The sequence below is a fragment of the Aotus nancymaae genome, unplaced genomic scaffold (assembly GCF_030222135.1).
Source record: "Aotus nancymaae isolate 86718 unplaced genomic scaffold, 86718_ANA_hifiasm-v0.15.2.pri h1tg000004l, whole genome shotgun sequence".
NCBI classification, from domain to species: domain Eukaryota; kingdom Metazoa; phylum Chordata; class Mammalia; order Primates; family Aotidae; genus Aotus; species Aotus nancymaae.
The window spans coordinates 38,203,193-38,225,048 of record NW_026988415.1 but is presented as its reverse complement, the minus strand read 5'-3'; the positions used below and the strand labels follow the sequence as shown (position 1 = coordinate 38,225,048).

The following is a 21,856-nucleotide window of genomic DNA, read 5'->3' as shown; positions in this document are numbered from 1 at the left end:
TTAAATAAATAAAATAGAATAGAAAACCAGTGTGCATCTCATTAGTATTGTTTTTTCACAAAATATTTTCATAAAATGTGTGTGCTCAGAATTGTGGATCACAGTAAGAAGAAGGTTGGAAGTACTACTTTAAATTATGTGTGCAAAACCCTGATTAAAATTTTATAAATCATAAGGGTCAGGCACCGTGGATCACACCTGTAATCCCTCAGCCACTTTGGGTGGCTGAGGTGGGAGGACTGCTTGATGCCAGAAGTTCAAGACCAGCCTGGGCAACACAGCAAGATCCCATCTCTAAAAAAAAAAAAAATTAATTAGCTGGGTGTGCTGGTGCATGCCTGTAGTCTCAGCTACTTGGTAGACTAAAGTGGCAGGATTGCTTGAGCCCAGGAGTTCAAGGCTGCAGTGAGCTATGATGGCACCACTGTACTCCAGCCTGGGTGACAGAATGAGACCCTATCTCAAAACAAAAATACATTTAAAAAAAAAAGTCACAGACTCCTTATACCTATTAGAATCCTCAACTTCTTGTGATCCATAGCCTCATAGCCTTATGGGAAACTCAGAACCTAGAGAATCATTTAAGAAAATAGAGCTTGGAACAGTAATATCAGAATACTAAAGCTAGACATGAAGGACCGTAAGGACTATCATGTTCCCTATTTCTTCTGTCATTTGTCTTTCCCGTTTTGCAAAAGGCATCATTTTTTAAGCTTTCTTTTTTTTTTTTTTTTTTCTTTAGTGGGAAGAAGAAACTAAGGCTAAGGCTAAGGTTGTGAGATTTGCCCATGGTTACAAAGCTAGTGTCAATGAGCCCAGGTTTCCTGACCTCTAAATCTACAACATTTTTCACAAAATCTTCAGGGGCAGTCACTCCTTTAAGGCCGTGAGTGTGCTAGTCAATACTTTAAATAACCTGACTGATGACTAGTGTCTCGATACAATAATGATTATGATAATAATAATAGCTAACATAAGCTATTGTTCTAAACACTTCACATTTTAACTCTCACAACAATCTTATTAGGCAGATCCTATCATCCATCAACCCACCTTTTCCAGATGGAGAAATGCAGCTCCAAGATGTTAATTAATTTGCCGAAAATTACACAACTACTGAGTGGCAAAGCCAGGAAATATAGCTTTTAATGCCATTTTATACACACCCTCATATAACTCAAATCAATTTCTCTCTAAAATATTAATTAGCCTAAAAACGACAGTTATAATTTGGTAGCACCTACTAATAATCCACACAACATGAGTATGTTTTGTTCCAAAATATCAGTATTACAAATGGGACTATATAAGCTGGTTTAAATGCTTAATGCAATTCCATAAACCCAGAGATGAGTACTTTAAAATTAGGTGTTTAAACGTTTGGTTAATAATCTTCAAGCCTGCAGATTTTATCTCAATGCATAATGAAGTACAAATTGGCTTGATAACATGGGTGAATTTATTTCTTAAGATTTGAGTGCAAACTTAAAAACAAGAATGAACAAAGCTTTTCATCAAGAATAAACACAAAATCTAAACAATTCTACATCATGCATTTTAACAGAAAGTACAAAAATGAATACATTATAATTTGTAACTGCATTTAAAAATTAAAATATTTCTCTCCAAATCCAAAACACCACACAATCTTTATCTGTTCTCATCTTGTTACCTTAGAAACATTTGTCATATGCTATAAGGAAAATATAGGCAAGAATTACTAATCACGATCAAAGAAACATTATTCTGCTTAACTGTTACTTTTTGAATCATTTATCCATATTTCTGAAACGTCACACAATTATTCAACTCTAGAGAAAAAAAGAATAAATACAGATAGCAAGGAGGCAGGAACATTCATTGAATTAAAGTAAAAGTCACAAGTGTTTGACTTAGAAATGTACATATTGTTGTAAATTTTTGAAGTACAACTTTAGTTGATGGCTGACATGTATGTAATAATTGTGACAATTTAAACAGTTATAAAAATGTGAGATCAAAGTCTTTAGGCTCAAGTACTTGAAAAGTCACTATGAATATGGAAAGATTTGTTTACATAAACATGTATATTTTTATATGGAAAATCAAGGGGTAGTGGCATCTCCCTGGTCCCTTAACAATATTTGGATTTTTGCAAAGAATTAGCAGCACCCAACCTTAAGTGTTAATTATGTGTTTCTAAAGGACCTATATAACAGATCAGTTGGCAGTGTTCTAGCTTTCGGGAGATGGGGGCGGACTGGGGGTGCAAATATCTGAGATAAGATAGTGCATGCACTCACACTTTAAAATCACCATTCTATATGGGAAAAAAAAAATCACATATTGGAAAAGTCCAAGAAACTCGTTCTTAAGGGATAAACAGCAGGGCAGAAATAGAACCTGAATAATAGTCTACTTGATAATAACGCTTTTTCATTCTTCAAAGCCAAGTTGGGAGGAATGAGAATTCTCACACACACATAGCTTCAGGGAAAACTTTCCTAGAATTTTAAGTTGCAAAACGCTGAACAGAAATCTTTATAAAAACCTTCATTCTTGTTTATAATACTTGATTCTTCCCTTATTACCACCACATACATAACACTTAAGTATTTTCTTTATAAATATTTTAGAGCAAAAAGAATTTATTTTGTTGCAATGGTGGTTCACATCTGTACAAAAGAACGTAAGCAACATATATATATATGCATATATATAAAATGATTAAGAAAAAGTGCAAAGAATAACAGTATTAAGAATTTTTGCATTTTACAGTAACTATGTTTCAAGTGTGAATATCTATCAGGGATATATAATCCCAGGTTGTCATTAAAGATTCAAAAAGAAACCACACTCCAAGTTACTGCACAAACACCAGTCCCTTATCAAGTAACTCTGCCCTTATCCCAAATCTAGTATTTCCAGTTTCTAAACTCTTTCCAAACAGGAAAAAATGATAACAGTGTTTTCTTCCCTTTAACTTCGCAAAACTCATCCAAGTTAATCACCTGTAAGTTCGAGCAAGATATTGGGGAAATTATTCATTATAACCCGCTTTGCTAAAATTAAAGCAAAATGAAAGGCTTTCTGAAATGCAAACTACTGACCAACAATCAAATCAGCAACAGCAAACAGACCTTAAATTACAAATGTAATTTAATACAAGTACATTTTAAAATCAATCCCTGTTATCAAAGATAAATTCAGAGTTTAAATCTCTTTCCCATGTTCAGTGATGTGTAAGAGTTCTAATTCCAAATACTTATGATTTTATCTCTTTTCTAAGAGAAAATGTTTGCCTGTTAAATTTTTATTACTTTCCTATCTTTTTGCTCTTGGTCTCAGCTTTTCAGTTTGAATAAACACAAAAAGACGATTTTCAGCATTTTACAAAATGTACTTTCCTCTTAAGTCATTCAAATAATTACAGTTATTTTTAGATCTCAAAGTTTCAAAACAGCAGCTCAATTTCCCTTTAAATATATTACTAGATATTTTTTGGTGTTGTATATGTTGTTTTATTCTTACTTTAGGCACTGTAATTATTCACAATGTTACAATGATTCTATATCTAATCTATACAACAATTATAATCTTAATACCTTCTAAGGTATTACTTGATTTTGTGTATTATATTACTCTTGAATTTTCCCTTCAAGATAAATGGTTGGAAGAGAATTTTAAAGCCCTGCAGCACTTTTGTTTTGATTAGTGTTAATACATATTTTCTGTCATGCTTAATATTTAAACTTCTTCTGAAATAGGAAGACAAGAGGCATTGGAAGCTGCAAATTTCCTCAAACTACATTCTACTCCAACTCCAATTTATTTTGTTCAACGGTAAATATTTTTCTTTACAAAAACAAATATATCTTAGGCTAATTTTTAAAAACAGAATTTCTGCTCTATAATAACACAGCTAAAGGGAAATAACTTTTCAATTTCAGTTGCACTAGAACTATGCAAAACTAAGTTAAAGTAAATTGGACAACAACTTTAATCACTTTTGGTTTTGTTTTCTTTTTACTGTATCTTTAGAATAATATACCTTGCTTTCTAACAGACAGCTCAACAAAGGCTTAAAACTCTAGAAGTGAAAAACCACCAGGCTACCTCCTGCACAAGTGTCAATAAAAGAGCAACATTTTATTTGCCCCCATACATTCGTTCAATGTCTTTGAGGTAATGGTTCTTCAGCTCCTTCCTTTTCAGTTTGAAAGCATCTGTTACCAAACCGGTTTCAGGGGTCCATGGCTCCGGACTTAATCGAACCTTGATTGGAATTTCAAATCGCTCCAAATTCACTGAAATTAGAAGGGAAAAGATGGGTGAAAAGGAGTGGGGGGAAGAGAGGAGAAAGGAGTGGGGACAGGGATAGAAGGGGAGAGAGAAGCAATTAATAAAATATGAGTTTTTCAGGACTTACCTAGATGATTGGGGTGATGAATCACCAATCACCACAAACTTATTTAATGGTATACTAGATAGTTTATTAATGCTACCTCTGCCTTACAACTTCATTTTATATTTCTCAAAGCACACGTAAGTTGTTTCAGTTGGATAGTTTTACTCTATGTGGTTATTATAATATACATACATATACACATTATTTACACACACACACACGCACACACACACACACACACACACACACACACACACACCCCTCTTCCTCTTCAGAGATTTTATATTTGCCTGGGATGGTCTTTCTCAATACAATTGTGTGGTTCACTTCCATACTTCATCTATATGTCTGTTCAAATGCCACCTCCCCAGAGAGGACTTCCCTGATCACTCATAACAAAAGAAAAGTCCCTTTGTCTCTCTATATCTTCTTAACACTGTGCTTTGTTCAAAGTACCTATCACTACCCAACATATTATATATTTGTCTCACCATGGAGCTAAAATGTAAGCTCCATAAAGGCAAGGTCTTTGATTTTTTTCACTGCCATCCATAGGGTTAGGTTGAGAGCCTTCCATAAACATATACAAGTTTATTAATTCATTCCACAGAAAATTAAGCCTGTAGACAAATATTCTTTATAAGCTTTACTATATATTCAAATACAGATAAAAAAGGGATTGTGAATTTCATATCTTTAAATTTTATAAAAACTGATGCAATGAATATTGTATTTGAGTTAGATAACTCAATGCATATTATAAAAATATAAGGAAGTGAGGACATAAAGGTAATAAATATAGTATTAATACTTTTAAATTCCATAAATTATATGCCATCAAGTTATTTATTATGAATACAAGGGTAATTCTTTAGATTATGGAGGCCTATTAACAGTAATGTTAATAAACAGATGAGCTTTATTTTATGTGATTATTTAAAACACCAAATGCCAAGAAGCAAACATCAGCACATTCTTTAAAACTACTACTAAATAGTCTAGATGACTTTAGAAATGATTTGGTTTCAGTGGCAAGCACAAAGAACTCACATTCATGGAAGTTCTTTTTTGTACTAGTCTACATTTTAGTGAGTTTCTCACTAAAACAACAGAAAAATATAAAGCTGAGTATGAAAAATAATCTTTCAAATATAAGTTAGAACCAACTTCCTAAAAATAATGTCTGAACAGGTAGTAAAGGAACATAAAATTTGCTTGAATTAACCAGGTCTACTCTGTTAATAAAGTACAGCTCAGTTATACAGAGGTTCATAAAATAAGACTATCTGCTCTCAAGGTCACATTTGAAACTCAAGGAAACAGTTAAATTCTCAACTACAGACTTGGCTCCCTAATTTTTTGTTTCATTTTACTTTTCTTGCATACATAGGTCCGAGTCCAGAAACACTGACAAAATTGGGACAAGGCAAACACATTATTTCAGTTGCACACAAACAAACGAAAGCAGGGTGATAACAATCTTTCTATTTAGTCTTTATTAAAGTCCTGCTTTAAAGCCAAAAAAATAAAGACTGCTATAGAGATTTCATCTGAAGAACTCCTAAACATTATCTAATACCACAAGCCATAGAAAGCAATCAACAGTCACAGTTTCCTATAAATAGAATAAACTGCCAACAAGTTAGAATGATTATGGGAAGGAAAACAAAAAGAAAAACAAAAACATAGCATTTTTATCTGAATTAACTAGAAAATTATGAAACGTGACCAGCAGGTGGTAGCAAATATCGATTTTTATAGCCATTAGTAGTTGCTCAAATTATCCAAAACAAGTATTTTGCATTCTTATGATACTATGTATACCTCACAATTATACTTAAAATATGAAGAGGCCTGCTATGAAAGATGTATAATTTCTGACAGATTTGCTGAATACAATCAAGACTATTTTAGAATTTTTTACATAAGTCTCTGAAATTATAATTTGAAGCAAAATGTTGGCAAGATAAATCTTTTGTGGCACAAAAGATTCATGATTTATACATTTAGCTCATGATTAGCACTCATTATCCAAATCATGAATTAAATGCCTCACTCCAAGCACAGGAAAGTTATGAGGGCCTATTGGGTCCTAGTGGGTCCTAAGATTTTATTCTGCCTTCTACCAAATTGGGACGCAGCTTGACTCCCTCCATTGTTGCTTTTACACAATTAAATATGCAATGGAAAATCACTCAAGTCACATTCTAATCCATTAGTACATTCAGAGGATGACTAAGAATAACTACAGTGCAATATCAATTTATTGAAATACTATATTTAAAGAAAATATTATATTTGAAATGCTATACTTAAATACTTATTCGAAGAAAATATATTTTTGAAAATACTATATTGAAAGCAAAATCAGGGTTTGTAACAAAAGTTTCTGGGAGCCTGACGTTATTAATATAAAAGTGTGTTATATCAATAATATTATAACAAAACCATCTTGAAGAAGGAAATATTATGTCACACTGTCTTTATAGGAATAAAATAAATAAGTTTTTTCAATCTGATTATGTTAAGAGGCAATTGTTATTTAAAACTTTACAGTGTCCAGAGTTCAGAAAATTGTTCCTGGGGAAAAACTAGTTTTCAGGTAGAAAAACTATCACTATAAACTATATTTTAAAACCAAAATGGTACCTAAGTAGTTAAATTTTTGATAAATAGAAATAATAGGAGCCCTGTTAGGGAAATAGGTATATTCATGTATTTCTGATAGATATGGTTCAGTTTTCCCGGGAGAGGCAGCAATTCAGCAATGAGGAAAAAAAGTCTTTAAAATGTATACTTTCTTTGACTCAGAAATTCTGTTTCTAGGAATTCACGCTAAGAAAATAATCACATAAGAAAATAATTATTGAGTATACAAGATTCATGTTATATTTGTTTATAGTGATGGGGGAAAAAAGTGAAACTCACCTAAAAATCCAATAGGGACTTAAATAGCTATTTATATACTGGGACTATTTCGTATTTAAAATGATACTGTAATTTTTTTTTTTTTTTTTATGCGATAGAGTTTCACTCTTTGTTGCCCAGGCTGGAGAGCAGTGGCTCAGTCTTAGCTCACTGCAACCTCCACCTCCCGGGTTCAAGGAATTGTCCTGTCTCAGCCTCCTGAGTAGCTGGGATTACAGGTGCCTGCCACCACACCCAGCTAATTGTTGTATTTTTAGTAGAGATCAGGTTTCACCATGTTGGCCAGGCTGGTCTCGAACTCCTGACCCCAGGTGATCCACCTGCCTTGGCCTCCCAAGTGCTGGGATTACAGGCATGAGCTATTGCACACAGCCAATACTGTAATTTTCTATCTATTGACATAGAAAAACTTTGATGATGTTGACAGGTTAAGTATATATATATATATATATATACCAAAATGTAATCTCACCACCCAAAGATAAACTACTATCAAGTGATTTTTACTTCCTTCTTTATAATATTCTGTTGTCCAATATTTTTAACAAGTATAAATAACCTATAATCAGAAAAATGATATTTTTATTTGTAAGAGAAAAACAATAGGTTAAAATTAGGTTAACAGCTTCCAACTAAACATGAAGAGTACATAGTTTGTTTCTGCTCTGCCTAAAAAAAAATTTACATTGTTAGAATAATTTAAAAATGAAAAAGGTATTAACCACAAGGCAAAAAGTGAAACAAGAGAAAAACGGCACTGAATGAGAAAGTGCAACAAAAGCTTACCAGACAAAAAGCACAGGAATTAGTGGCAATTAACTCAGGGCTGAGGGAGCCAAAGCAGCTATCAACAGAAGAGGCTGCCAACAAGCAGCAAACTGCCCTCACAGTACAGCCTGGGCAAGTGCCCCCTAAAGCCGGTGCCTCTAAAGATAGAGATGAGAGGTAAAGCTGGAAACAAAAGCACTGGGCCCCAGCCTGTTTAGAGAATAGTTCTCCCTCACCCTGTGCTGCTCTTCCCAAAGCTGCTTGTAGACAGGTCTACTTTTTGGAAAAACTTAAGCAGAGTCTTAGGACTCAAGGACATTAGGCACAACAGAAGGAGAGAATAAGGCTGAAAACAGAAGGATTCAGCGAGGGTAAGACCCACTGCTCTCTCATCCCCCCAATAACTCCTTTACGTCTTTTGGCTACCAGAATTCTGGCTAGTATCACCAGGGCAAGAGACTGGAGAAATCTCCTTTTGAGAAACAGAATGACTTAAGAGAAAAAGACACGAACATCTGAATACCTTTTCAGTGAAGCCCAGTAAGCTTTCTAAACAGTTTTTTAGTACCTGATTCTTAAATATGGACATACAAGGATCAGCAGACACTTGGGAGGCAATGACCAAAGCAAGCATAAAGTGCAATGAGGAGGAAAAGGAGACAATAACAGAAGAAAACTACATAAAAAGGATTCCTTTTAATATCCTCAGAGGAATAAGAGACAATCGACTGCATCCATGAAAGAGCAACAGGGTGCTATTAAAAGGAACACTGAGAGGACAGGAACAAGCTCTGGCAAAATTAAAATTCTGACAGTGGAAACTGGAAATTCAGTAGTCGAAGAGATGATAAAGTTGAGACTCCGCCAGAATATAAAACAAAAAGAGAAATAGAAAATTCTAAAAAGGATAATAAAATCAGAGGATGAAAGCTGGAAGTCCAACAGCCATACAGAAACAGATGCACAGGGCGGGGGGTGGGGGGGGAGGGCGGGGAATTACGGAAAAAAAGCAAATGAACAAACAAAAGATAAATTAACATTTCCCAGAACTAAAGGGCAGAGATCTCCAGACTGAAAAGGCCCACACCGAGTATGCACAATGATAAATGATCAAAGACCCACACTAAGATACATCATTATGAACTACGAAAATACCAGAAATTAACATGACTCTGAAAGCTAGGAGAGAGAAAATAGATCATACAGAAATAAATGGGAATCAGGATGCAACACTGGAGTTGGAAGACAACAGAACCAAGTCTGCGAGTGTTCAGGAAAAATGATTTAGAATTTATCATTCTAAAATACGCCAAGACACATCTCAAGGGTGAGGACAGAATAAAAACATATTCAGACATGCAAGCACAGTCTCAAAAATTTACCTCCCATGCACCTTTCTCAGGAAGCTGCTCAAGGATGTGCTCTATCCAAACTAGCAAGTAAACAAGCAAAAAGACAGAAACGAGATCCAGGAAACAAGATCCAACATAAGAGAGAAACAAAGGAAATTCCCAGGATGACAGTAAACGGAAGCCTTGGCGAGCAAATAGTCTAAATTTCAGCACGAGGATAAAGGGCTCTAAGAAGTATGTCTCTGAGAAAAAAAAAATACAGACACGCTATCCTTTCCTGTATCAGGGATAATTTTTACAATTTTATCAGAGTTTACAGGAAGACTTAAGAATAGGTATACAGAAAACTAATAAAGAAAGGAAATTTTAAGATCCAGGGAAAACCAAAAAATTGTCCAAGAAAGGAAATATAATCATAAAACACTATGTAGTTCAGCTGTGAATATTTTCATAGTCATAATGTAAACCTGGGTCTAAAATGTGAATTGTACTATATATTGGAAAAGAAAGAGTGTAGGGGGGAAGAGGAGGAGAATGGTTATAAGAAAGGTAAATCTTCGGTGGTTGGAAGTCCGTAGATAATATCACAAATGAAAAATTCAAGAAGGAGCAATAAAACAATTTTCTTTAGAAAAATGGAGGCGAATGTCAGAGACTTTAACAAAACAACTAAAATTGAAGACAGATGAGACCTGGGGAAAGAGGGATACAATATGGGCTGCTTTTTGTTGCAAGTCCATAATATTTTTTAAAAATTATATATACTTGTTATATTGATAAAAATGAAACTTAAAAAAGGTTATAAAGACCAGGCATGGTGGCTCACGCCTGTAATCCCAGCACTTTGAGAGGCCAAGGTGGGCAGATCACGAGGTCAGGCGTTTGAGACCAGCCTGACCAACATGGTGAAACCCCATCTCTGCTAAAAATACAAAAATTGGCCAGGCATGGTGGTGCATGCCTGTAATCCCAGCTACTCAGGAGGCTGAGTCAGGAGAATTCCTTGAACCCGGGCAGCGGAGGTTGTGGTGAGCCGAGATCACGCCATTGCACTCCAGCCTGAGTGACAGAGCAAGACTCCATCTCCCAAAAAAAAAAAAAAAAAAAAAAGTTTATAAAATCAGCCTACCCACATGGAATCCCTTGTTGGAAAAAAGAAAAAAAAAGCCTACTATTTAAGTTGAGCATTAATTTTTAATCTCTTTAATTTTCCAATCAATGTTCCAATAAGCTTTGTCAGACCTTTCTGCTAAATTAAAACTGTTGATTACTCTTTCCTGAAACTCTTAGCAGTGGTCTGCATGGGCTTTGCTCTCCTGGCATCTTGCAAATTATGCTTCCCACACACATCTCTTTCTTCATCCATTCTTTATATGCTGGTGTTGTCCAGAGACCCATCCACAGCCTCCTGCTCTCCCGTTACAATCTCACCCAAGGTTGGCCCATCTACCTTCTTGTTGTTTTTTTTGTTTGTTTGTTTGTTTGTTTTTTATTGCATTTTAGGTTTTGGGGTACATGTGAAAAACATGCAAGGTTGTTGCATAGGTGCATACGTGGCAGTGTGATTTGCTGCCTTCCTCCCCTTCACCCATATCTGGCATTTCTCCCCATGCTATCCCTCCCCAACTCCCCACCCCCCCGCTGTCCCCCCCACTCCCCCACAACAGACCCCCGTGTATAGTGCTCCCCTCCCTGTGTCCATGTGTCTTGTTTTCAATTATCCCCGAGTCTATAGTATAGTCCAGGCCTCTCCCAATAAGATTTGGACTATACACAACCACCTGCTGGACATTTTAACTGACTATCCAAAAGGTGTTTCAAACTACGTGTGTCCCAAACCGACCTCATCATCTTCTTGTATATGCTGGATCTTCCTCTTGTATTTTCTAGCTCAATCAGTAGTAGTATTTAGCTTGTCACTTCAGCTACAAATCTGGGGGCTAACCTAGACTTCTCTTTTCCCTTGTCTACATTATCCAATTAATCAGTGAAGTATGCCAATTTTGCTTCATAAATGTTTCCTCATTCCCTGCTTCAGGCTCTCATTACTCAACACCTCCCAATCTAAGTATCTCCTACAGCCCTCTTAAACTGGCCTTCTGCCTCAGTCCAGTCTCTCTCAAATGCATCTTCAGCACGGCCTCCAGAGTGACTGCATCTATCCAAAATGCAAACCTGACCACGTCACTAACCTAGTAAAACCTGCCAATGGCTCCCCACTGCCTATAGGATTACATCCAAATTTCTGAACACAGCATAGAAGGCACTACACAGCTTGGCCTCTGCTAACCTCTACAGCCTTACCTCATACTTTATACTGTACCAGTAATGCCAGATTCCTTGTAGTTCCCTCACAGATCATCCTTTACATACCTATTTGCCTTTACTCATGTTGCTTCTTAGCCTAGAATGTCCTCCCTGGTTAACTTCTAATCAACCCTTAAGAATGAGCTTAAGTGACATCTATTCCATGTCCTCCCAGGTATGTTAGGTACCCTCATCTGTGGTACTATGATTCTCTGTTCATATCTCTATTGCTGTTAAGATTGTTGTCTCTCTTATGTGCCCCTCTCATCTGATAATGAACTACATGAGAGCAAGAAACGAGTCTTACTACTTTCTGTATTCCTAGTGTGTGACACAATTCCTGGCACATACTATATAATCAGATGTTCTCCAATTGGTTATTAATGCATCATCTGAGATAGTCCATTTACAGAGCCAAAGTATACACACAAAGCATAATCATGGTTAAAACACTAGTTACTAAACTTAAAGTTATTAATTTCTACTTTGCAGACACAAAGTAGACTTGTATAATAGATCTACCCAAACATGGACCATTCCAAACACAGGCTAGATGATCAGAGATGTTAAAACATGCAATAAAGAACTAGATAGATTATTCTACTATATGACACTGAAGGATTGTTCCAACATGGAAATCCATTATACATATTTAAGAAGTAGGTTTCTTAAAACCCTGTATTTTATTATTAAAGCAAACATCTCGAAGAGCCTAATGCAAAAGACATTATTAGATGACTTTTAGGGACTATACTAGTCTACCAATTTCTTACTTACTGGCATTTGCAGCTTCTCGAATTTCTTTCAGTATTTCAGCTTCCATAGCAGGATTATTGCAGATATCAACCCAAGTTCCTTCTACCCCTTTTTGTTGTGCCAAAAGTGTCAACCTTTTCTGATTAGGAACCACAAAACTGATCACATAGGATTGGTCACTAAAAAGATAGAAAATAAACTAGAAATGAAATCATTGAGAAAAGTTATTCATAAATTAGTCAATGAAACAGTACAGTACAGATAATTCAAAATATATATTTCTCTTATTTATTAAAATTTCACTAGGAAATAATAAAACCCATAGTACCAGCATAAAGACAGACATATAGACCAATGCAATAGAGAAACTAGAAGTAAACCCTTGTATCTATGGAGAAATGATCTTTGACAAGGGTGTTAAGACCAGTCAATGAGGAAAGGACAGTCTCATCAACAAACGGTGCTAGGAAAACTGGATATCCACCTGCAGCGAATGAAGGTGGACCTTTACCTTACAATATATACAAAAATTAACTCAAAATGGATAAAAAAGCTAAACATTTAAGAGCTATCAGTTCGGTGCAAAAGTAATTGTGGATTTATACATTAATGGCAAAAACCGCAACTACTTTTGTACCAATCTTATAAAACTGCTAGAAAAAAAAAAAAAAAAAACAGAAGAAACACTTTATGAGAATAGATTTGGTATATTTCTTGGATGTGACACCAAAAGCAAGGGCAAGAAAAGCAAAAACAGATAACTGCGACTACGTTAAAATTAAAAACTTCTGTGTATCAAAAGACTCAACTGGCAGAGTAAAAAGGCTATCTATGGAACAGAAAAAATATTTGCAAATCATCTATCTGATAAGGGGTTAATAAACGGAATATATAATTTCCACAACTCAACAAAAAACCAAATAGCTTAATTAAAAAAATGAACAAAGAACTTGAATAGACATATCTCCAGAGATAATACATGAATGGCCAACAATCATAGGGAAAGGTGCTCAGTGGCACTAATCATTAGGGAAATGCAAATCAAAACCAAAATAAAATATCCCCTCACATCCATGAGGATGAGTATTATAAAAAACAAACAAGTGCTAGCAAAGAAGTGGAGGAAATAGAATGCTTGTGTACTGTTATAGGAATGTAAAAATGGTGCTGTTCCTATGGAAAACAGTATTGCAGTTCCTTAAAAAATTAAAAATAGAACTGTCATATGATCCAGCAATTCCTGGACATTTATCCAAATAATTGAAAGCAGAATCTCAAAGAGATATTTGCATACCCATTTTCCTAGGAGCATTATTCACAATAGCCAAGAAGGGAAAGCAACCAAAGTGTCCACTGATAATGAATATACAAACAACATACATTCTATGGATACAATGGAATATTGTTAAGCCTTTAAAATGAAGGAAATTCTGACATATGCTACAACATGGATAATCCTTGTGGACATTATACTAAGGGAATTAAGCCAAACACAAAAAGACAAAAACTATATAATTCTACTTATGTGAGATTTCTAGAGAAGTCAAATTCACAGAAACAGAAAGTAGAATGGTGGTTTCCAGGGGAAGCGGGGAGGAAGAATGGGAGTTGTTGTTTAATAATGGGTATAGAGTTTCTATTTTGCAAGAAAAAAAAGGTCTGGAGATTGGCTGCACACCAATGTAAATATATGCAACACTACTGAACTGTACACTTAGAAATGGTTAAGATGGTAAACCTTACATTATATGCTTTTTACCTCAATTACAATTTTTAAAAAGAATAAAACTCATAAAAATAAGATATATCAACATATAAAGAAATTGACTCAGTCTCTTAAGGCTTTTGATTTAGAAAAACTTGGGTTCAGAACTCATCTCAAATGTAGTAGTTGTCTTACTTTTTTGTGAAAATTACTTATGCTAAGTCTCAGTTGTCATGGATGTTAAATGAAATAACTTGTGACATAGTTAAGTATTTAGCAAGATGCACGTGTCCGATAAACAGTTAACATGTCTGCGTTATCTCAAATGATGTTCAAGCTATTGAATTCAGTAACTTCCATAAATGTACAATTCCCCAGAAAATTCTAAGAGAAATCGATGTTACCCTTATGATAATATGTAATCATATTCTTTTCTAAATATCTTTTGACTTATGAAACAAAAAAATACAACTTTGGAAAGTTAACCTTTTGGCGAAAGCACAGATGTTGTCAATAAGTGGACAATTCTTCAGTGCAGCTTCTACTTTCCCAAGAGATACATATTCTCCTGCTTGTAACTTCACTAGATCTTTCTTACGATCTGTAAATCATAAAGAATGTTAAGTCATCCATAGTCTGTTTTACTAAGGTATATGCAATTCTGACTATCTTCTTTGAATATCATGGCCTTAATCGTTATGTACAAAACTATTTCTTCTAAAATTATTATTAGGTTGGTGCAAAAGTAATTGTGGTTTTTGCCATTACTTTTAAAGTGGCAAAAACTGCATCTGTATAATGCTTGCCCATACACACCAGTTAAAAGGAAAATCCCTAGTTAAGTAAGTATTGGCTAAAAGTTACACTTTATATCCAAAGCTTTGGCATCTTATTATAATCTTAAGTATTATAATCAAGTTAATAGAAGGAACTAGGACTTTGGAACATTCAATTTCAATGGTAACTGCCTGGTGCTAGATAAGTGATTCTGGGCATGTCAGTTAACCTCTTAATCCTCAGTTTTATCAAGATAATGATGCCTGCCTCATACAGACATATCCGACAATGTCTGGCATATAGAACACATTTAACACATGTTAACTCTCCTTTTCCACATTCGACATTATCTTGTTAAAATGACAGTGCTCTAAGAAAGTGCTAGCACAGGATGGCACAGCTTGAATAATCATCACATGGCCTGGGAACCTTTGTGTGAGTGCTGATTTGCCTACCCATAGCCTGGGAGCCCACTCTACAGAAATAACCTTTGATTCCAGTGCAGTTAAGAAACAAGGGGAAAAAAAGCTTATTAGTTCTCAACTGAACCATGGGTTCCTGGGAATTTCCCCAGCAGATCAAATTTCTAGATGAAGAACCAATTTTCCCAGGAAATCTCTAACTATATTCAGGTCAAATATCGTGAGGTCCAGAGACAGATTGAAATCAGTCACTAGACATAGGTGAGGAAACTCTATATCTTAAAAAAGACCTGATTGGGATCCTGCTGAGTGGTCCTCATCTACAAGTTTTGTTTTAATTTTTGCCTCATCAAAGTGAATATCACAAGGGCCCATTTTGGAGTCAGTTCTTGAACATAAAGGTCCATTTCAGTAGGCTCAATAAGGACAATGCCAAAGTATTGATACTAATTTTATAAAGTTCAGGCCTAGTTAGACCCATATAAATAGCCAACAGTAAAAAAAAAAAATATATATATATATATATATATGTCCATGCTGCCCCTTGGGTGGAAAGGTAGAGTGAGGAAGGCCTAGCATAGAGTATGTTATGGAAATAGTTATACAAAAATCACATGTGGTTGACCAAGAAAACCTCCTCTGAGCTCTTTTTGTTTTCTCATTACTAATCTGCTATCTCCCTGCCCATTCTCGCTACACTCAGTGCTGCTGTTGCTACTGCTGTTAGTACTTACACTAACGTTCAGGCTCTGTTTAGAATATTTTACATACATCAACTCATTTAATCTTAGCAACAGCCCTATGAGGTTGGTATTGTCCCTGTTTTACTGATGGAAAAGCTCATACATAAGTTAAATAACTTGTCCAGAATTTGAATGAATGGAACCATCAACCTTACTGATGACTGATCAATATTACCTTTCATATATATTGAAGTTATAAAAACTAAAGAAAACCATAAAAAGTAAACATTCTGACCTATAATCTGTAAACATCCATCGGGATGGAATTCTCCAATATCACCAGTGCAAAACCACCTTTGTCCATTTTCATCCACAGAATAATCCTCTGCTGTTTTCTCTTCATTTTTAAAATATCCCATGGAGATGTTCTGTCCACCAATTACGATTTCGCCTCTGGGGTTTGGCTTGTCATTAATTGTATAACCGCCTGGAAATCATAAAAGTAAATTCATTATTGTTCTACAACAAAATCTACTTTCATTAATTCTTAAAGCTTGTATGTTAGTATTTTTCTGCTGATCAAATTTTATATCACTTTATGAGAGAACATTAGGTTATATTTCCTAAGATTTACATCAGGATAGTGGGTGACTGTGATTTTAAAAACACCAGGAAAGATTTAATGATAATTACCACCAACAATTACCCATCTCAAACCTTCCCATATCCTAACATTTCACAGAACACCATCAGCTAGGTGTTCATAGAGCTCTTCACCCCAGGAAGAGTAACACTTGAGGCTGTTACAAGTAAATTACTAACACATTGATATCTTTGCATTTCAAATTTTTTTCTAAGGAGGTTTTAATCAAAGAAAACATGTAGTAAGTACCTTAAAAAGGTAGTGCCATAAAGTGAGAAGGAAAAGGAGACTATGGGAAACAGGAAGGAAATTGTATTAGTTTTGCCTATGGCCAGTCATGACTTTAAAAGTTCAAACACTAAACTTATTGACAATAACTACTAATATATTTTAACACTATTCATTACCTCTTTATTACTGAATAAAGCTTACTTTAAGAAAATCTAAATTTGTAAACTAAGATACAGATTAGATTTTGTGTCATAAAAGGATTAACATCAGGGTTCCTTTCAGCTGTTAGATGCTCTGATAAATTTAAAACTATTAAAAATTTCAACATGATAAAACCCATTGTATGAAAAAAACTGAGATTACTCCTACAGTATAAAGCCAAGGAGTCTTCACAGCAAGGAAAACTCCAAATACATGTTTAACAATGGACCTACTCCCCAAAACTGATATTAAGGCCCAGTACCAGGAAATCAGAAAATAAAAATTATAGAAAAACTTGGTAAGGAGAGTTTTGCCTTTAAACATTTCTCTGATTCCACTGCCTAACAAATAAAAACTTATCTAGTAAAATAATTCTGATGTTGATGTCCAAAACACATATGCACATACCATTTTCTTCAGACTTTCATGGTAAAATTGGAATGCCATTACCATGGAAGAAGAGAAGACTAAGTCCCAAGGTGTAAAACTGTTGGGAATGCAACTGGCTTTTTAAAATGTTTTTTAAAAAGAAATAGTCATTTGCTCATAGAGCACTGATAATAGCACACATAAAAAAATGCTTTAGAAACTTAAAGTTTATGTTAGATAAAAACATACTGATTTTGGGGGGTTTGGACGACCTAAGGGTTGCATCCTGCAAGGTAACACGTACTTTAATTTTTTAGTCTATGGTTCCATCCTAAGGCAAATATTCTCTTTTAAAATCTTAAGCATTTTAATTATTCTTCCTTTATCTGGCATGGCTAGGCTGTTAATTATTTATTTAACAATCCACTTTATTGTAGTTAATGTCTATGTTTAGTATCTTTCATTAAGAAGATCGACTGACATTTGCCTTCAGCTAATTTATAGAAAAGATGATCATCAATGTCCGTAGGTTTCTTCTAAGTGGCTTGTCTCTGCAGGTACATATAAAAATTCAGCTATACAAACAGCTGAACAGTTGAGTCTGAACTATGAAAATCTTTGCTCAGGTCAAGATCCAAGAAGTTGGTGTGTGTATGTGTGCAACCCATCACTCTATCTCCTAAAAATCTGGGGTTTCTTTCTTAGCCCAATCATTCTCTTTAGTAAAGTCAAGTTTCAAGGATCCTCACCTTCTCCAATCCCAGAGAAAGCCCCAGTAGGAATTTTTTTCTGTTTACCTTGAAGTATTGGCAAGTTCAGAATCATTAATCTTAGATTCTATAGATTTTGTTTTCCTCGTGGGAACCTAAAGATATCACTGAGGAAAAAGAATGCACTGGGACAGGCAACAGCAAAACAGCAGAGAATTATTTGTGTCCCCAGACTTTAAAGAAATGAAAGTCAAAAAGCTGATAGTAGTTTTCAGCATATCCTGAATCACTAGAGCTTTCCATAAAATTCTTACCTTCCTGCCAGTCTTTTAACTTAATCTCACAGCAAATAAGAGGGGCTCCAACTCTGCCAGTAGTATAGTCAGTTACTGTAAGGGAAAAAGTAACAGAGATATTAGCATACCACATTCCAAATTTGTACCAATGTACTGGGAATATTAGAGTTAGAGCCAGAGTCAGAAAGATGACAAAAGAAGGAGTGCAAAGTTTGATCATTTTTCAGTATTTCAACTCCATTTCAATAGTGCAATGATTTCCATTGCTGTTACATCATTTTTGCTTTTCATGGTTATATTTTACGTAATTAAGTACAAAAATCTGTGTTAAAGGAGGAGAGATGGCTCCAACATTATCTACCTAAGATTGTCATAAGATAGGTTTTGATTGGAATTCCTGCTCTACCCCTTTTTGGCTGTGTAACATGGACAAGTAACTTAACCTCTCTAATCCTCCATTTCCACCTCTATGAAATGGAGATAGTAACAGAAGCTACTTCATATAGGGATATGCTGTGAAGATTAAAAGAGATGATATGTGGACAATGTTTAACACTTCTTGGCACAAGCTAAGCATTCAAAAGATGTTAGCTGATGGTATCAAACATCATCATGATGATGATATTTTATTCTTTTACAACATGTGATTATTGCTAGCAATAATAAAATATTTATGGACAGTCTATTATTTAAGTAGCATTACATTAACTATTGTGAAGAAAACACATGAGAGATAAGGAGACCCTGCACTCAATGACCTTACAAATGACCTGGGAAGAAATGCATGTGAAACAATTTAGAGAACATTTAAATACTAAATGCATGACACTGAAGGTGAGCATAATAGTAGCTTAGAGACTCAAACAATGAATGCAAAATGAAGTAGTTGGGAAAGACATTATTGAAGAGTGGGCATTAAAAGACAGCTGTGGGCCAAGCGCGGTGGCTCATACCTGTGATCCCAGCACTTTGGAAGGCTGAGGTGGGCAGATCACGAGGTCAGGAGATCAAGACTATCCTGGCCAACATGGTGAAACCCTGCCTCTACTAAAAATACAAAAATTAGCCGGGCATGGTGGCATGTGCCTGTACCCCCAGCTACTTGGGAGGCTGAGGCAGGAGAATTGCTTGAACCCAGGAGGTGGAGGTTGCAGTGATCTGAGATTGTGCCAGTGCACTCCAGCCTGGGCAACAGAGAGAGACTCTGTCTTAAAAAAAAAAAAAAAGGCATGGCATGTTAACTCACACCTGTAATCTCAGCACTTTGGGAGGTCGAAGCAGGCAGATCATGAGGTCAAGAGATTGAGACCATCCTGGCCAACATGGTGAAACCCATCTCTGCTAAATGTACAAAAATTAGCTGGGCATGTTGGTGCACACCCGTGCTCCCAGCTACTCGGGAGTCTGAAGCAGGAGAACTGCTTGAACCCGGGAGGCATGATCATGCCACTGCACTCCAGCCTGGTGACAGAATGTGTCTCAGTCTCAAAAAAAAAAAAGCTGAATGGAGCAATAAAACACTGGATGAATGACAAAGGTGGTATGGAGGAAAAGGAGCAACCTAATCAAGGAATGATCTGACGACATTTAAAGATATTTTAAAATAAACAATTAGATGACTTCAAAGCTAATACTCTGAATGACTTTAAGGATGGCGATACCATTGACACAAACAAATTTGTCAATAGAGAGACAGTTTAGAATAATGTCGTTGATTTTGGACACAATAAGTTTAAAGTGAAAATAAGATCATCCAAAAAAACCCAATTCCTATCCGCCAGTGTTCTAAACCTAAAGTGATTTTGTCCCCCATGGGATATCTGGCAATGTTTGGGGATATGTTTCATTGTCACAGCTGGGGTGACCACATAAACATCTGCTTTGGCAACTAAATATCCTGAAATGCAAGCAAGAGCCCTCAGAAACAAAGAATTATCTGATTCAAAATTTGAACCGTGCCAAGGTTGAGAAATCTCACTTTAGGCTGCTGAAAATAACAAAAGGGAAGGCAAAGTCAGGACAGGAATATAGATTTAAGAAGGAGCATAAAAGTGATACTTCATTTTTATCAGTATAGTTCTCTAAATAAGCGATCATTTAGAAAAAAAAGACTAAAGGACCAGGGTGACAGAATTTTGAGGACTGACAGTGTAGCATAAATATTTATAAGGTGGCCGGGCGCAGTGGCTCACACCTGTAATCCCAGCACTTTGGGAGGCAAAGATGAGCGGATCACCTGAGGTCAGGAGTTTGAGACCAGCCTGGCCAACATGGCAAAACCCCATCTCTACTAAAAATACAAAAATTAGCTGGGCATGGTGGCACATGCCTGTAATCCCAGCTACTCAGCAGGCTGAGGCAGGAGAATCGTTTGAACCCAGGAGACAGAGGCTGCAGTGAGCTGAGGTCATGCCATTGCACTCCAGCCTGGGCAACAAGAGCGAAACTCTGTCTCAAAAAAAAAAAAAAATCTATCTATCTATCTATCTGGCTTAAAATTAAAGGGTCCATATGATATTTATAACTAAGAATTCAGAAAACTAAAACTACATCAATTTGCAATGAATCCGGTATTACTTAAGAGGTATTTTAAAGTTACCATGGTTTCCAAAGGTAATGCAAATGCATTTTATTAGTAGCACTTGATATAGAATATTTACCACATTAATAATGCTTACCTTCAGTAACAGTCCCAGCACCACATGATTCTGTCAGTCCATAACCCTGGCCAATTGGGCAGCAGAAGCAGACATTCATGAATCGGTGTGTCTGAGGAGATAGCGGGGCCCCTCCAGAGAGCATCATGCGGACATTACCTCCCAGCAGAGCCTTCACCTTTTTAAACAGTAACCTTGATAAATGGGAGGATAAATGATTTTAATATATGCATACATTATTCCTGGCAACACACTAATTTATAAGCTCTGAGAAAGATTCCACAACTGGTTGAACATCTCAATGTCAGAATCATGATGAGAATGAGAGGTTAACAAGGCAACAACTAGTAACACCTTGAAAAAAATGCCAGAAAAGATAGGACTTTCACCAAGATGGCCAAATAGGAACAGCTCCAGAGCGCAGTTCCCAGTGAGAGAGATACAGGAGGCGAGTAATCTCTGCATTTCCAACCGAGGTACCAGGTTCATTTCAGTGGGACTTGTTGGACAGTGGGTGTTAGCCCAAGGAGGGCAAGCCGAGGCAGGGAGGGGTGCTGCCCCACCCAGGAAGTGCAACTGGATGGAGGATCAGGGACTTTACCCCCTTGGCACTCCAGTTCAGATACTGTGCTTCTCCCATGGCCTTTGCAACCCACAGTCCGGG

At 35.9% G+C, this 21,856-nt stretch overlaps 1 protein-coding gene across 5 annotated transcripts in view; it reads right to left on the bottom strand.

The window, feature by feature from the left end:
- Window positions 1-1,436: 1,436 nt before the first annotated feature.
- ACSL4 (acyl-CoA synthetase long chain family member 4) overlaps window positions 1,437-21,856 on the bottom strand; it is a 90,560-nt gene continuing 70,140 nt past the window's right edge. For 3 of the 5 annotated variants that reach the window (XM_012451720.3, XM_012451721.3, XM_064361791.1), the window contains 6 exons: window positions 21,214-21,386; window positions 18,554-18,628; window positions 16,381-16,572; window positions 14,690-14,804; window positions 12,520-12,677; window positions 1,933-4,286 (listed from right to left, as the gene is read on the bottom strand). In XM_012451720.3, the coding sequence (XP_012307143.1) occupies window positions 4,129-4,286; window positions 12,520-12,677; window positions 14,690-14,804; window positions 16,381-16,572; window positions 18,554-18,628; window positions 21,214-21,386 (871 nt within the window). In that variant the 3' untranslated portion in view covers window positions 1,933-4,128. Of the gene's footprint in view, window positions 4,287-12,519; window positions 12,678-14,689; window positions 14,805-16,380; window positions 16,573-18,553; window positions 18,629-21,213; window positions 21,387-21,856 lie in introns of all 5 variants that reach the window. The other 2 variants (XM_021676420.2, XM_012451719.3) reach the window with 1 other exon arrangement.